This window comes from Hyperolius riggenbachi, chromosome 2 (assembly GCF_040937935.1).
Source record: "Hyperolius riggenbachi isolate aHypRig1 chromosome 2, aHypRig1.pri, whole genome shotgun sequence".
Taxonomy (NCBI): Eukaryota; Metazoa; Chordata; class Amphibia; order Anura; family Hyperoliidae; genus Hyperolius; species Hyperolius riggenbachi.
In genome coordinates this window covers 388,977,339-388,994,945 of record NC_090647.1, presented here as the reverse complement: position 1 = coordinate 388,994,945, position 17,607 = coordinate 388,977,339, and the positions used below count along the sequence as shown (strand labels likewise).

Genomic DNA, 17,607 nt, shown 5'->3' with positions numbered 1-17,607 from the left:
AAAGTCCATGGAGCTGGTCCAGGGTGTAGTGCTGTGTTGTGATCTGTGCTATCACATTCTTTACAATTTTCACTAACCTTGCAGTTCTTGGCAAAGTGAGTGGTGGATGAGCAGCACTTGTAGCAGATGCTATTCTCTCTAAGGAAGGCTTTACATTCCTCAATGGGTTTTTCTCTAAAGCCTCTACATTTCAGCAGAGAATGTGGCCTTCGGTGTATAGGACACTGCTTACCAGGGTCCCTAAATTTGTTTGCTGCATGAGGGGAGGCAGCAAACCTGTGGGGAGCGTCTGGGGGAGACAGTTCAGTCTTGTGAACTGTCACTGAAGTTTTGTGTGAAGAAAGACCTGGAACAGAAGTACATGTTAGTGCAAAATCAAAACTAGGATAATTTCTTATCTTAGCCTGATCACATATAAAGTCTACAAACACAGAAAATGGAGGAAATGAAACATGGTATTTTTTCTTATAGTTAGAACCACATTTAACCCACTCATTTTGTAAGCTAGGGGTTAACTTCTGTACTATGAGGTTAACACCTCTGGCAGTGTCAAAGTATGCAAGTCCTGACAGATCGCCTTCAGATTTGGCTACCTGAAGTTCCATTAACAAGTCACTAAGTTCCCTGAGCTTCTGAAAGCCTTTGGAAGCTATTTTAGGGAAATCTTCTATCCTTTTAAATAAAGAGTTTTCTATAGCCTCCACTGAACCATAACATTCATCAAGTCTGTCCCAAACCATTTTTAACTTTCAAAATTGCTTTATTGAAGATGATAGGATTTACATACAGATATAGGAAACCCATAATATAGAAATCATCTCAACAGATGTGACAAAAGGAGTAACAATCAGTCCTTCTGGAGGGAATTTTTCCCATATTGTAGAGGTAAAGAAGAAGTAAGTAACATATGACATATAACATAACGAAGAAAAGCACATAATGTACGATTGGTGATAGTAATAATAATACTGATGCTGGTGTCGGAGTGCCATGACATATATATATAATCTTGTGGTTTGATTATGTTGTTCTGTGGCTTAGGTAATTTAGGCCTATTCTTAAATGGGTAGAGTAGGAAGTCAGTCTTGTAGACAAAATGAAATATATGATACAGGGGCCAGTGTAGTTATCATATGATGTTATTCCCCAATTGATGGAATATATGGGAGCCATGCTCCAACCTAAGCCACTGATCCCATATGTCAAGATATCTGGTGGTTGTTTCTAGAAGTAGGCTAAACAGATATTCATTTATGCATATATTATTGATTTTATTTATTAAATTCTCCTATGGTAATAACTTATCTTTCCACTGTTTAGCAATTATAGATTTTGCTGCCATATTCACTTTCAGAAGCAAGGAGTTTTCATGTTTGTTCAAATTAGACAATGGGTAGTTCAGTAAGGAGTTGAACATGTTTGGACGGATGTCCTTTCCTATGATTGAGCTCATACATTCATATGTTTTTTCCCAGAATTTTTGAGAAGTTGGGCAGTCCCACCATATATGTTTAAAATCTCATGTGGTGGTGCAGCCTCTAAAGCAGTTTGGATTTTTATCAGCGGAGAAATTTAGAGTATCTATCTGGTGTGAGGTGAGATCTATATAGAACCTTAAGAGACGTTTCAGTGATTGATACATTAGTGGAACATCTGGACATGCTATTCCATATCGTTCTCCATTCTTCCTCCGATATATTTCTGGTGATATCTTTTTCCCAGGCCCTTTGTGATGTGCTTTTAGAGGCTGCATCTCCACCGGAGAATAATTTATATATTACAGAAATGGGCTGGTTAGGTGGATTGCCCTTTTTATGGAGCTTTTATAGGAGAGTTGGTTGTAGCATTGTGGTTCTGAGATTAGATGTGGCGTAGTAGTGATATATTTGACAATATCTGTGATACTCTCTTAAAGAGTAACTGTCAGGCTGCAGAAGCTAATTTAAACCTCTATTCTCCTGTGTTAAACAGTTTAGAAGGAAGCTCAAAAGCCATTAGTGAAGATAAAAATCTCAGTTACCTTTGATGTGTGCTTATCAGCAAGTCTGTTATAGACCCATAAAGACGCAAGCCGCATACTAAACTGCAAAGCATTCTGGGGCCCTCCCCTCGGCTGCTAATGAGACGTTACAGAAGCTTGTAATCAGTCTAGCGTGTAGCACTGATAAATCTCGGGGCAGAGTACTCTGCAGGAGTCAGCTATTGTTCCTAGCCACATGGCTCATTAATATTCACTGCACACTGTGTTGTTCAAGTAGGAGCTTATCTGTGATCAGGAAGCAGGCAGGACATGACGACACATTTGACAGAAAAACATGGAGCCTGCCATGAGCTGTCAGGAGCATCTATCTCTGCATATACTATATACAAATTCTGTGAAATCCAAACGTGGACAGTGAAATGCATATGTAATGTAAGTACAGCCAATCTTTAGCTACTGATATATGTGTTTATTTTCTCTGAGACCTTATACCTAACAGCTCCTCTTTAAGGGAATATGATAGTTTGCTCTTAGTTCCTGAAATGACATAATGTTCGTTTTACAAGTGATATCTTCGTATTTGGTAATATTAGCTTCTCACCACCAGTTAAAAGCTTTATATTCAATTCCTGGGGGGGGGGAGCTAGGATTCATATTTATTGGGGCCCGTGGGGAGGGGGATGATATTAACTTAAATTTGAATTTCATTTTGTTCCATAACTTAAATGCTTCTACAGTTATTGGGGAGGCAGATGACCAGAATTCTTTGGGGTATTTGTCCAGCCAGATAGAATCCTGAATTAAGCATGGGGAAATGTCATTGTTTTCTATGTCTTTCCAGATCGGGGTGCTATGAGCATAGGACGCAGACTACAATTGGGCTAATCTGGCTGCTTCATAATATTTAAAAAAGATTGAGAAACCTATTCCTCCAAGGTCAGCTGACCTCAGAGCTGGTAACCATTGGTTCATCACTTTGGGGTGGCGCCAGAGAGCGCTGCTCTATATATAGTTACCGCTGGCCACTCACAAGTTACCTGCCGTTGCGAACACTACGTGGAAGCACTCAGACCTTAGTCAGATCCAACAGTGTGTTTGAACCAGGAGGACCTGGGAATTCACACTGAGCCAGATTACTTGTATCGTTATCATTCTGTTATACATTAGACTAGTTCCAGGGTGTAGAGACCACGGACCTCACACCCAAGACTAGGAAACTTGTGTTATCATTCTGTTATACATCAGACTAGTTCCAGGGTGTAGAGACCACGGACCTCACACCCAAGACTAGGGAACTTGTGTTATCATTCTGTTATACATCAGACTAGTTCCAGGGTGTAGAGACCACAGACCTCACACCCAAGACTAGGCATTGTTTGATATCTGTTATGACTTATTGCTTTCCTGACTATTCCTCTGCTTTATGATTCGGTACCACGCATATCTGATATTCCGTTGCCAAACCCTGCCTGCCTTGGATACCGAATCAGTTTTCTGTCTTTGTACTTTGTCTGTCCGTGTGTTGCCGACCTGGCTTGCCCGACCTCGAGAGCTATCTCTCTCCTTAAGAGATAGTCTCCAGATCAGTCAGTGACATTCACCTTCAGGTGTCACTCACTCTCTGGTCCTTCCTACCTTCAGCCTGACTCCACCCCTTGGAGAGTCTCAGGCTGCTGGAAGGTTTCTGTACTCTCTAAGAGCAGTATGGCCCATACTGCCTAAGATCACCTGCTCATCAGGTGCGTTACTCAAAGTCATACTATACACCAAACACTCACGATTATATACAGGTGTCCAGAGGTTAGTACTATATCTGTATTATTGGTGATTCTGCAGATCATCCATAATCAGGTATATATCTGCATTCTTGGTGATACTGCAGATCACCAATAATCAGATTCGCTCTGCGTGCTGACACCGATCGTTACAGAATGGCAGACCAAACCCAAATGGATGCACTCAGCAGCCGTCTTGATGCACTCACCACTTCGGTGGAGAATTACACCCGAGTGCTGGACAGTCACCAAACCCAAATCAACACTTTGTCTGGGACTGTACAAGTCTTTCAGACGGCTGTGAATTCAGTGCGATCCCCTTCTAGCACAGACATACGTATGCCTGTACCTAAAAGGTTTTCTGATCACAGATCTGACTTCGGAATTTTAAAAATAGAGTGTTGTCATACTTTGAGTTAAAGCCTAATTCATCAGGAACCATGGCACAGAGAATAACCTTTATTAAGACTTTGTTGTCAGGGGATTCCCAGACTTGGGCATATAGTCTTCAGACAGGGCATCCGACCCTGACCTCAGTGGAGGATTTTTTTAAAGCTATGGCTATAATTTATGATGATCCGGTCATTACCTCTACCGCTGAGCGGAAGCTCAAGACACTGTAGCAGGGCAAGGGTCCGGTGGAGAACTATGCAGCAGAGTTCAGGAAGTGGGCAGTGTCAGCTAGATGGGACTCATTCGCACTTCTGGACTGTTTTTTGTCAGGGTTGTCAGATGCAGTCTCTGATCTAATGTTGGGTTATCCTGAGCCGAAGTCTATTGATGAGGCCATTTCATTAGCCATCAGAATTGATCGCCGCCTACGTTATCAAAGACAGACTCGGGGTAGGAGCAATGTGAGATATGTGTCCTACGCCGCACCCCCATCTGTTTCATCTCCACCCGTTTTGCCTCCACCAGAACCAATGCAGATTGGTCGGTCGAGATTGTCCCGGGTGGAACGGAGGCGCAGAGAGACAGAGCAGCTTTGTCTATACTGTGCAGAGGGGGGTCATAGAGTGCAGAATTGTCCCAAAAAGTCGGGAAACGATGCTGCCTAGGTATAGTCGGAGGTAATACCCTAGGCGCGCAGTCGTTACCTCTAGATGATAAACGTTTGCTTCTCCCTTGTACCGTAGCTTGGAAAGATAGGACTGATACCACTGAGGCCTTCATTGATTCTGGCTCAGCAGCCAACTTTATGGATTACGAGTTTGCTAAGAAATTGGGGATTCCAATTTCCCCCGTTGAAACAACAGATTCTGGTCACTGCAGTGGATGATTCCCCCCTGCAGAGTAACCACCCTCTGTCTCAGACTCCAGAGTTAAGGGTCACGGTGGGGTTGTTACATAAAGAGAATTTACAGTTTCTGGTTTTGCGAATGACAACCTCCACGATCATTCTTGGTATGCCATGGTTACTGTTATGATCATGTCTGCAGCGTTTACTGCTGGCTGCAGTGGTATTGTAACCCAAGCAGTTCTGATGTCATTACATGCATTTTCTTGCATAGTTTGGTTTGCACTTAAACTAGTTGCTGATTCCATCTGCAGTCACTCTGAAATTAATGACAGTTTAACATGCTCTTGTGTAAACAAACATTGTCTGCTGCAGTGGAGGGGCAGTCCCTTTCCTGCAGGCTGCATATCATTGTCTGCCTTTTCCTGCTATCAGCCTGTGATTAATTACCATTCACTTGTGTGGGAATCTGCAGGTCTGCTCCCATTGGATGACCTCAGTATAAAGAACTGCTTCCTGCAATGTCTCATGGGCTATCATAGTCTCAGACTCTATCTGTTACTCTGCTCGTGCCCCACCTCGTTCCTGGTCCGTGTGGACTGCGCTGACTCCTGCGAAGGGGTCAGCGAGTCCTCCTAGTTCTGCTCTTGTTCTAGAAGTTGTTACTTGCTTGTCTTGTGTCATATATTGGTTCATCGCCAATATATACGCATACTTGCGCATTTTGTTATTTTCCTTGTATCCGTGTTACGTTGATATATCAGTGTTGCTGATATATACGTACACGAACTGTTTATTTCCTGTGTTCAGTTAGTCAGTTTTCCAGCACGTTTTGGTAGTTTGCGCGTATCGTGAACACCCGTGCTGAGCTAGTTATCCTGTTCCTGGTCCTGTTTGTGGATTGCGTTCATCTCTGCGAAGAGATAGCGAATCCTTCTGAGTCCTGTTCCCTGTATTACTCCAGTCCTAGTCAGCGTTCCTGCTTATGTCATATATCGGTTCATTGCCGATATATACATATGTTAGTCAGACCTTACAAATAGTTTCATTGATAGCTGTAATTGTAATACGCTAGGAAAACATACTTATTGTATGTTTATCTGTGTTACGTTCATCTATCTCGATCCTGCTATTTCCTGTCTCTCCTGTCCTGTCTTTGTGAGGCACGCCATCGCCGCAACGCATTGGCTGCCTCATTCCAGTCTGTCTGGTTTTGGACGCTTGCTGTCGCTAAGTAATCGCTAGCTAGCAAGCGTTCATTCTGTCTACCTGTCCTGATCTCCTCAGTCCTGGTTTATGCGCTCAGCGCTACTTTGCGCTGAGACGTTATTACGAAAGTGTTTGTGGCTGTTCGGATCTGCACCGGCTCTGTGCACCACAATCTCCTATTGGAGTCATTCCTCTCCTCCACTAAACTGGGGATATCCTGATCCCTTGTGCTGGTGTGTGTACCTCCTTCACGTCAGCTTATGTGTTGTATGCTGACTGTGGAGATTACACCTCCAAGCGTGACATTATGATAGCCCCATTACCAATCCCTATTGTGGGGGGAATTTTCAGAAATTATGACACTGTTTGTCAGGGGTCCTGCTCCTTTAAAAAATTTGAAAAGCTTGGTCCTGAAGTTACAGACAAATTTATATCAGAATTGGTTAAAGTTCTGGCCAATCCCGACTTTCGGGCTTCTGCAATTTCTACCTGGTCTGATTGGATCGTTTGTGCTCTTTTTAAGGGCAAACTTTTTGATTGGGCAATCGATGTCTTAGATCACACTCAGTTTAGACAAAGTCCTTTGCAATTTATAGCTTTTGTAATTCACAATTGGTTGCGCATAGATCCATTGCCTTTTCCTCTTAATGAACTCCTGGCAGCAGGCCAATCAGCTGCTCCTTCAATTGCTTGCAAGAATGAGCAGCAAGCAGAAAGTGTTACTGATAATTTTCCTGCAGCTTTGAATAAATCACCAAAGACCGCAAGGTCAAAGGCAAAACGCAAACGTTCTAAGAAACGTGTCCAATCTGCAGAATCGTTATGTTTAGCGACTGCGCATCAGACCTGCAATGAGATTCTGCCATTAACAGATAATGAAATGCAATTGTCTTTCAGGGGAGTTAAATGGACTTATGAAACTACTAATTGAAAGGAAGTGGTCACTTTACAGACCCACTGGACCTTCAGTGATGACCTAGAAAACCTAGAAATAATACTCTGTGATTTCTATACCAGTACTGGCTTTGAATCAGCTGGTCAGCCACAATAAGAGACACACAGACAGGTTGTGGTTGCCAAACAGATTAATTATTGCCTTTGAATCATTATATTTATACAGTAATTTGTACATCCTGCGCAAACTCAATAGACATAGAAATTTCCAGCATATTTACATAATACACGATTTAAATAATACAGATGAGGACTTTCCTAGCATAACATATGACATCTCTGCAGGTGTCAAAGTGGCACAATAAAAGTTTCCTGTAGGACAAAGATAGAACAGAATTGGGGAAGTGAGAATGCAGTGTAGCATGACAGGTTCAGTCTTCAAGATCTGGCTAAACTAAAAGCTTGCTACAATATATATATGGATCCTAAGATGGCTGCTGAGAAGACAAAATGGCTGACAGTGTATATACTTATGCTTGCGAACCCTTACAATTCCCTCCTTTTTAGACATTTTCCAAAGGAAAAATGGCTACACAGACTATGCTAGTATTGTCCCCCAAAGATTAGTATCCTGGAGGATGCCAATCTAATTGTATCTTTATGAAAAAAGATAATCATATCAATGTCAATTATTTAGCCTTATACAGAACTAACATATCAGTGGGCAAAATTCTGGTCACAGTCCTCCGATGCGATAACGGACATAACATGAGAAGTTGTCTGCACTTCTCTTTCCTGATGTAATCTAACAAAAATCTTATGCATACTGCATGTGAGGGTACATGCATGTGTATAAATTAGCCTGCAGCAGGAATGTTTCTCTCAGATCAATACAAGAAAGAAACTGTCTTATATCAGCACTTACTCCAAGAGAAGTTTCCATCTGCTCCTGTCTAAAAAAGGGCTTGTCTAAATACTAGGCTTTTAGGTAGGCCAAGGTCAAAAACACCCTTATGATAGCAACTAGCGCATGCATAAGGTGGCTATATTTGTGAGAGGGTGGTCTTGACTTTACAATTTAGTTTATAACCCATTTGTGAGGCATGGCAGACCTCCGACCCTCCATCAGCCACTGTACTCCAAACTATCTTTGTATCCTTTACTCTAGGTCACACACTCCTGTTAACCCAGGGAGTGGACATCAACCCAACTACAATCATACTCAGGCCTTAATGCCCCGAGTACAGAGGCTGAGATCAGAAATACAGGAGTACTGCCAGAACTCACCAAGCAGGTCAAACCGTAGCTACAGGCCTCAGTCCAGGACACATTTGTGAAAGGGAATACAGATCACAGCAGAAATCTAGGGAATAAGGCTACATGAGATCCTCAACATCTCTGGCCTTCCAACTATCCCATACTAAATATACCAATCCGGTTGCCCAAGGCAACTGTGTTGCTGCGAAATTGTAGTCCATTGCACCAATCATACTGACCAAAATCCTGTTATGCTTGTTCAGACAAACAGATATAACTCTGATTTAACAAGGAAAGGGAATGTTAGCTAATTGACGTTTTACCACAGTAATGGTAAATATCTATACAGACACACTACAAATCAAAGCAGAAAAAGATGTAACTAATAGCAACCGCTGCTATAGATACTCTTTCAAGATCAGGACTAACAGGACAACTGTAATGATGGCTACCTTCAGATTTGACCATACTAGAAGGACTCTGCTAATCAAACATATGAGCACTCATCAATTATATTCACAATCAGGATAGGACAAAATATAATACTCTAGTAAAACTTAGCAAGACAATTATGGCCAACTTGAACCTACTAAAGACCAAGGTACCAAAAATAGGAGACTTGTTCCCTGAAAATTGCCCACTGAAATCAGGCCTGCTGAATTATATGGGTCAGTAACAAATAAGCATATGTATATAGATATATAAATTTTACTGTCTGATAAATATACAGTTTTATAGTTATCTGGGTTGAAGCAAGAGGTGTGTACATAACGTTTAACCAAAAAAAAAACCCATAGCGGCCCATTTCACTGCTGATCCAGAGGAAGGCGAAAAACCCTTATAAGGCATAGTGTATTTAGCCCCGGAAAGGGAAAATTCCTTCCTGACTCCAAAATGGCAATCAGAAAAAATCCCTGGATTATTCAGCATTTGGCCTTATTTAGTAATTGAGATAAAAATATCAGCTCATTACATATCAACCCATTATCTAACTTACAAAAACCTAATCCTAATTCTTTCCTAAAGGATGATATAGCAGAGATGAAGGCTGTTACTTATTCAGAAAGCAGTAACCCATAATGTGACTTACAACTAGCTCTCTTTCTATCATATCCTCAATATAGTGACCCACCCCTCATAGCAGCTGATTCAATCATTGATCTAAGATCGGCATTGAAAATATCCAATCCTTGATCAGACAAGTGAACCCTATCCGGGCGGAATAAATTAGGCCGGGAACCCTCAAGCTTATTATGCCAATAAGAAAAACCCCTTATAGCTGGCAGGGATCTAGATAATGCCCTATTAATGAATGTCTTAATGGCCCTTAATCTATCTTGGGGAAAAATCCACACCCGTCTGGGAATGATTTCAGAAAAAACCAACACACATTGGGGAATGATCTCATGAATGCGCATAAAATCATATTTCATGCGGTGTAACAAATCAATAGTGTTAGCTTTACCCACGTCGTTCCCACCCAAGTGACAAATAAGAATGTCTGGCATAGGAAATCTCCGCATTAAAGAAGTAACCCTACCAAAAAACATATTCCAAATCATCCCTCTAATACTGAACCAATAGATCATGAAGTTATTTTTGGATAACCCAAGGTTTTCCCCATAGTCACTATTAGTAGCTTTCCTACGAGCCCAATACACATAAGAATGTCCCACAATCCATACAATCTTCCTGGGTCTGAGATCCAGATCTTGTTCCATTCTTCAACAGATGACACAAGCAACCTTGAAACTTTTATCAGAGCACGCGTTACTGTCCACCTGATGAATAGTCTCTTTTTGGGATTCAGGACTTAGTCGACCTATTTCACCCTCTACAGTGGAACCAGTAGAAAATCCTTCTGTAAAGATAGACTCAGGATAGTTTCTGGTCTGGTCAGAGACTCCCTTCGGGATTGATTCCTCTGGATGGATTACTTCCGGATGGACTCTGGTCAGGCAGTCTTATCCTCCTCAGGATAGATGTCTGGCAAGTTGTTTCTGAAAGAATAAAGAGAAATGTGCGAGCATCCTGTTTTTCCCAAAAATCCAATAAGTCATTTATTTTTCCTAGTATTTGTAATACTACTATGATTCATACTCTCCACCATGAACTTCAAAACATACTTATCGGATCTTTCTATGATCCTAACGGATTTCTCGCAATACCCCGTTCGCATGACGTCGTGTCGCTGTGCCCGTGCGAGTATGTGACTCCATACATGGCAGAGAGGATAAATTCCCAATGAATTTTTACACCATAATGAATTCCCATTGTTCATTCTTCCATTACCAGTCACACTCTCATTCCATCATACCTTCCACAATCAATGTATTTTAAAGAACTCAGGTGGCCCTAGACTAGTGCAATATCTACCTCACTACCCCTTCTTACTACACCACTACATGAAATGACATGACACCGATCACTAGGCCTGGGCAGGGCTGGACATGTGTATAGACAACAAACTAACATGACCGTTCCCTATACCTCTTTTCCCCCATTTGAGCATACATTAAATTTATTTTAATGTCTGATCAAAATTAGCAAAAGGCTATATGGCATAATATGAGCAGGGTCACAGTACAGTGGATCAGTGGCCAGCACTGGCTCCCTGTAGTAGGGTTGGGTCCCCTTTTAGATTTAAAGCTACAGACATACAAAGAATATCTATAGTGTCTTTTTCCTCATAGTGCGCTTAAGGTATTATACCTATGGTTGTCCCCGAGACACACTTCTATAGGTACACATACAAAGAACAGCACTACAGAGACTAGGCTAAGGCCTCCTTACTAAACAGACACTGACCTATAGATCAAGCAGAACTGAAATTAAAATTCTGCCAGAGGTAAAGCTTCTAATCATTACACTATAAAATTAAACAGTGTATTTTTTCCTAGAGTCTTCAGAACAGTGAAAAATTCAGTCAAAAATCCAAAAATCTATCCAAATAATTGTCATATCAACATCAAATGATTCTGCAGGTTGTCAAAAAGGTTCAAGCATTAAACTAAGCTATTTTCCTAAGGTTAAGAAAAATGTACTTATTTTCCTATGCTGAGTGTAAGGATTTAATTTAATTTAATTGACTTGTAAGAGTTTTGGGCTTAAAAAAACATATTTTCTTATTAATTACAGGAAATGATCACAATAATGACCTGGACCCATATATGAAGCTTTAAATGGCGTTTCTGCTAAAGCATTATGCAGTTACAGCATATTACTCACAGAAATTCAAATACAGGAAATTCAGTGTTTATATGCAAATCATGCTGACGGATCTCAAAATTGCAGTCATTGTTTTACAGAACTACGATCAGATACAATATCTCCGTAACAGTGATACCTATTTGAATCAGAGTGTAGGCAGTTGCATTTCATTTTAACAATGTGGAGGAGCATTTTTTTTCCTTTCTCTCTGTGTGGCGAAGAGAGATAGATTTGTGATGAGGATTTATTATTTTTGTATTCTGGTGGACTAGGCCAGTATGGAGGACTTTTTCAGAGGTTTTACAGAGGCAGAGAGAGAGAGGGGGCCGAGAGGCTGCATTTCAACAAAAAGGTAGGTGCATTTTTATATAGGATATCTATCTGTTAGGAGTTTTAATTAGAACATTCCCTACCAACATATGAGCAAAAGTTTTTCCTCAATGTGTCTAGGATTGATTTGCATGGAACCACTGTATATAATATATGAATCCTATACGACTCTGAAATACAATGTTATTTCAGTAATCCATAGAAATTCTGTTCAAATGAACACCACTAACTATTACTTTAAATAAATGTGATACAATTTCTAACTTTAATTACACATTTTATGGGTCTAAGTGATAATTGCCATCATATCCATAAAGTTATTAAGTTGTACTAAACCCTCAATTCTCTTTACACTATGACATTAAAGGTAACACGGTGACGTAGCAACCAGTGCTCTCGCCTTGCAATGTTATTTAAATCTCTGCCTGGTTAACATCTGCACGGAGTCTGCATGGGTTTCCTCCAGGGACTCAGTTTCCTCACACACAAAAAACCCACAGACAAATCAACCGGCTACCTTCCAAATTGGCCCCAAACTATGATATATGATTTCACTATACTACCTATGAAAAAGTATCAGAACCTCTTTTGGACACGTATAAAAATTCCAAAAATCTATTCTGCAGTATGGGAAACTTCAATCAGATACATATGGACCTGGGTGACAGTTGGTATCAATTAATTAATCTAGTTTAATTTAAGGACACTAAGTTTCAGGAGAAAAATCATTCTTTTTTTTAAAACTTCCTATACTAGACGTGTGGATTTATTTACAGACTGCCACGTGTGTAATGAACAACACAGTAGCAGGTATATTAAAGAAAGATAGGGACAAAAGAAATATATATAAATTATTCACTGTTCCAAATACTCCAATAATATACCTCATAAGATACATATGTATACAGATATACGGTATATTCAGAAAAGACTTCTGAATGTGCTTTTTTTTTTCTCTGCAAAATAGTACGCTAGTTCCTCTTTTTTCTCTCTCTCTGCTGGCAGAAAAAAACCATAAGCAGGCGTTTTGTGCAGCCACCCGGAAACACCAATTAAAGAAAAGAAAAAAAACGAATCCTTTGTCACAGAACCAAGCCTATTTAGATACAATTTAACTTTTTTATTTCTAACTATTAAGAATACATCCGTATATATGCAGAAATCATTATTAACAGATAAAAAGAGTTAAAAATACTACTATTTTATAAGGCAAGTAGTATACCTGACATTAATCCATACATACGGACATATATGTTTCCTAATTAATCTAATGTTTTAATGTTAGACCCCATTAGATTAAAAAGCAATACTTTTTACTTCCTCATTTTATTTTGCTGTCACTGACTGATTCAGAGGAGGAACCCACACAGATGTTGGCGGGCGCAGATTAGATCCCTTAAAAATGACGTGTGCTAATTTTTAACCCTTTCAAACTTAAAGGAGAATTCTAACTACGGGCCCTGGTGTAGATTTTACATCAGCCCCCCCCCCCCAAGAACTCTATACAGGGCAATTGATACAGCGTGCCAAAACTTACCAAAGACATTTAGAGTGTCAGAGGTGCAAGGAGGGGATTGGGACACACTGGCAACAGTGTGTTAAAGACTACTATTGTTCAGGACCAATAAAAAGCTAATACGGTGATAGAGGGTGGACCCTTCGGGGCCCTTGTGGACCAAAGGCATGGGTACGGTCAGTCCTTCTGTACCCCTCCCCCCTATTGTTATGTCCCTGCAGTTATCACCTCTCTATCATACATATCACATACATGCACTCAATACAATCTCCCAATTTACACACATATGTGTCAGGTTGTACACAATACATATATGAATACATTATGATACATATTATTGCATACTTAGATCCTAATTTACAGGAAACTGATTACATTATTATATTTCTGAGATGTTTCTTTTTACAGAAAAGCTTATTTTACATGACCCATGGATAATTCAGATAATTTTAATGATCGGTCATCACAAAACCCAGTACAAACAGACCTTTTCCAAAGGTGGCGTCTGAAACCAGTTTGTACGTACATAGAATTTATACTGGCGATTTCAGTAAATGACCGCTCTTATCCGAATCCCATGTGTGTTCTTAATATTAATTTTACTAACCTTCTCTCAGAAATACAGTAAGAATCTTATAGCAATTTATATCATCGCTGGCGCACCCTATAGACAGACAACAGACATACATAAAACACACATTATTATTCAACTGTTCGGTAATAATAATGCGGGGCAAATTCTAACCAATTCTTTGCTCCTTGGTACATATATTGATAATCCCAGTTAATATTATGTGACAAATCTTTTTCCCTCTTTAAACATAAGTCCTTAATTAAGTTCATATGTATTAGGCTATTACTACCAATTAACCTACCCAGCGTTCAATTTCCCCAGGATTTCTGTGCAAACAGTGATAAAATTTATTTTTAAAACTTTTTTTTCCCTGGAACTTGCCAAAATGTGTCAAGCAAGGGTCTAGTATACAGTGCAGGAGAGTATTGATGTGTATGCACGTTTATACTGTTCACAGCATGTTTTTTTGAACGGACATTTCTGTCCATACCGCTAGGGAGGTTAAGGGGAATTGTGGACTAAAATTCATTTCCCTGGTCTTTTCCACTACTTTTTCTACCCACGGGTGAACTAAAGATCTTTTTCCAGAGGCCCTTATAACAAACTCTACACATGACTCAAAACTCATAGGCGTAGGGGCAGGAATTAACTTAACAATATTCTGGCCCATCTCACCCAATTCTAATTTATAATATACTTTCTTGGCCATCTATTCAGGTTAGAAATATATTATTGAAGTCTAGGGATTCTTGTATATATTATTCAAGTCTAGGGATCCTCTTTAAACCCAATCTATTATTTAGTAAGGAACACAATACAGTGGAGCCAAATCACTCTATATAATGATTTGGACTTGAAGTTCCACACAAATACCAACAAATTATCTTATACTTCTATGCAACAGATAAGATAAGCAGACGACCAGACAAACATATATTAGAAATCACAAAGTATTTGAACCCACATAATCAATATACTATGGCGACTATCTAAACCCTTATTCTTACCAAAAGAAATCATTTCTAATTCCTTACCAAAAGGAACTCTTTCTTTCCTGAAGAAATTACTACTGAGTTGATCAGACCCAAATAGACAAATTAGATTTTCCCAAAAAATCTAACACCCAATTCATTCAGACTTTTACCTAAAAAGTCCGAAAATTTTAAAATTTAGACTTACCAAAAGTCAATAAATTTAGACTTACCAAAAGTCAAACCTATTCCCTATTCCTATTACCTGTCATACCTCTCCCCCTTTTTTTCCTCTAAATTAAGGTCTATATATTATACTATCAAAATTTTAGACCCCAAGTCTGAATACTATTCAAACCCCGAGTTGCCTGCTTCGACACCCACAACAATTCATATAAGTAATAAACAGTCTTCAATCAACATAAAGACATAATTAGTACTTACATGAACCGAGGCGTTTGAAGAATCCCAGGACGAGCCCCCAGCTGAAAGGAAGTGGTCACTTTACAGACCCACTGGACCTTCAGTGATGACCTAGAAAACCTAGAAATAATACTCTGTGATTTCTATACCAGTACTGGCTTTGAATCAGCTGGTCAGCCACAATAAGAGACACACAGACAGGTTGTGGTTGCCAAACAGATTAATTATTGCCTTTGAATCATTATATTTATACAGTAATTTGTACATCCTGCGCAAACTCAATAGACATAGAAATTTCCAGCATATTTACATAATACACGATTTAAATAATACAGATGAGGACTTTCCTAGCATAACATATGACATCTCTGCAGGTGTCAAAGTGGCACAATAAAAGTTTCCTGTAGGACAAAGATAGAACAGAATTGGGGAAGTGAGAATGCAGTGTAGCATGACAGGTTCAGTCTTCAAGATCTGGCTAAACTAAAAGCTTGCTACAATATATATATGGATCCTAAGATGGCTGCTGAGAAGACAAAATGGCTGATACTATGTGTATATACTTATGCTTGCGAACCCTTACACTAATGAACTTTCATCACTGGCTAGGGAAAATAAAGATTTTTGTTTAAAAGAATTATCTGAGTATGATTATGAGGATATATTACAGAGTATTGAACAAATCAATCTATTCGTGCAGCAAGAAAAATTTGCATACACTACAGTCCAACACTTGCTACAGGTATTGGAAATCCTTAGGAATAAGAAATCTGCCAATCGCCTGTTAAATAATCCAATGTATGTTTCTGCCAAAACCACATTTGCAAACTGTGATCTGCCTGTTAAGTATGCTTGGAATCCTCCATTTGAGAAAGGAGAGATGGAAGCTCTGGTCGATGAATGGAAGAATGATTCAAGTTCATTTTGTCAATTTTACAGTGCAAAAAGTGAATTAGTATTGAATGCATGCATTAAGTCTGCCTATAACCTAATAAAAACTGGTGTGTGTGGGTATGACCTTGTGGCTCCATTGATCGATGTGTGGAAAATGATTTTGGACGATTTTTATGCGATTCAATCAGTTGATACCAGGGAAGACACACTGTCAATTGGAGACTGTCCCACTTCTCCAGTTACTGAGTCCCTGCCATGTCTTGTGAATGTTCCTGTAACTCCACCCTGTACCATGGATAACTCAGTGTTACTTCCCAGTAAAACGAAAGCCACTGATACTTTCTTAACTTTGCCCTGCACAAATTTCTCAGCAGAGAATCCAGAGGTCCTGCTGACTTCTGAGTCCAGCCTAGCCAGTACTCATGAGTCTTTGTTCAGTGAAACAGACACCAGAAAAATCTTGCCTGTCTCTGCAAACATTTCTGCAGAAATTACCTGTGTTAATAAAGTTCAACTCCTGTCTGATCCAGCAGATGCCAATAGATGCACTACATCAGTTTCTGAGTCCCAGCAATCCTGTCCAGAAACCTCAGAACCCCAGCATCTGAATTTTCCAATTCCACAATTGAATGGTGATTCAGATGCGCAAACATCGTGTTTTGATCTTCCTGTTTCTACACCTCACTCTAGTTTCATGAATAACTCAGAGCGTATGCTATGTAAATCCGAAATCGCAGAATTATTACCGTGTTCAGAAAATGTTCCAGTGAACTTGCCCTGTACCATGAATTGTGCAGTAGATCTCTCCAATGAAACTCAGGTCACAGAATCATTATGCTGTCCAGCAGGTGCTTCCATGGTTTTGCCCTGCAATATGGACTGTTCAGTGATCCTGTCCAGTGAAGCTGTGGTCACAGAGTCTTATGCTTCACCCAGTACTTTGGATACTTCAAACCCTCTAGCAAAAGACTCTGAGGCACTGCTTACCTCAGTGGGTGTTGCAGCAATATTAACTTGTTTAGCAGCTGTCTTAGAATTAAAGTCCACTCTAAATAAACTTGATGAATCTTTGTCTAAGGAAGCAGAAGCCATTGAAATATTGTCCTCGTCAGCAAGTGTGTTAGATACCTTGCCCTGTACACAGTCTGATTTAACCAATGTTGTTGAGTCCCTCTCCAGTGTTGTAACAGCCGAGGAACTCCAGCCCTGTCCTCTGAATGTTTTAAAGGTCTTGCCCTGTAACATGGATAATTCTGACTCGCTGGAAAAAATAATAGAAATCTCAGAATTTCAGTCCGGGTTAATGAGTGTTTCTGAAACCCAGCCCTGTATCCTG

The 17,607-nt window shown here is 39.8% G+C and overlaps 1 protein-coding gene across 7 annotated transcripts in view; it reads left to right on the top strand.

Moving 5' to 3' along the window:
• CAMK1G (calcium/calmodulin dependent protein kinase IG) overlaps positions 1-17,607 on the top strand; it is a 2,474,997-nt gene that overhangs the window by 347,004 nt on the left and 2,110,386 nt on the right. For 3 of the 7 annotated variants that reach the window (XM_068269763.1, XM_068269758.1, XM_068269760.1), the window contains one exon: positions 11,836-11,915. The exons of the other annotated variants lie outside the window; for them this stretch is intronic. In XM_068269763.1, coding sequence (XP_068125864.1) covers positions 11,836-11,915 — 80 coding nt within the window. The remainder of the gene's footprint in view (positions 1-11,835; positions 11,916-17,607) is intronic. 7 annotated transcript variants of the gene reach the window in all.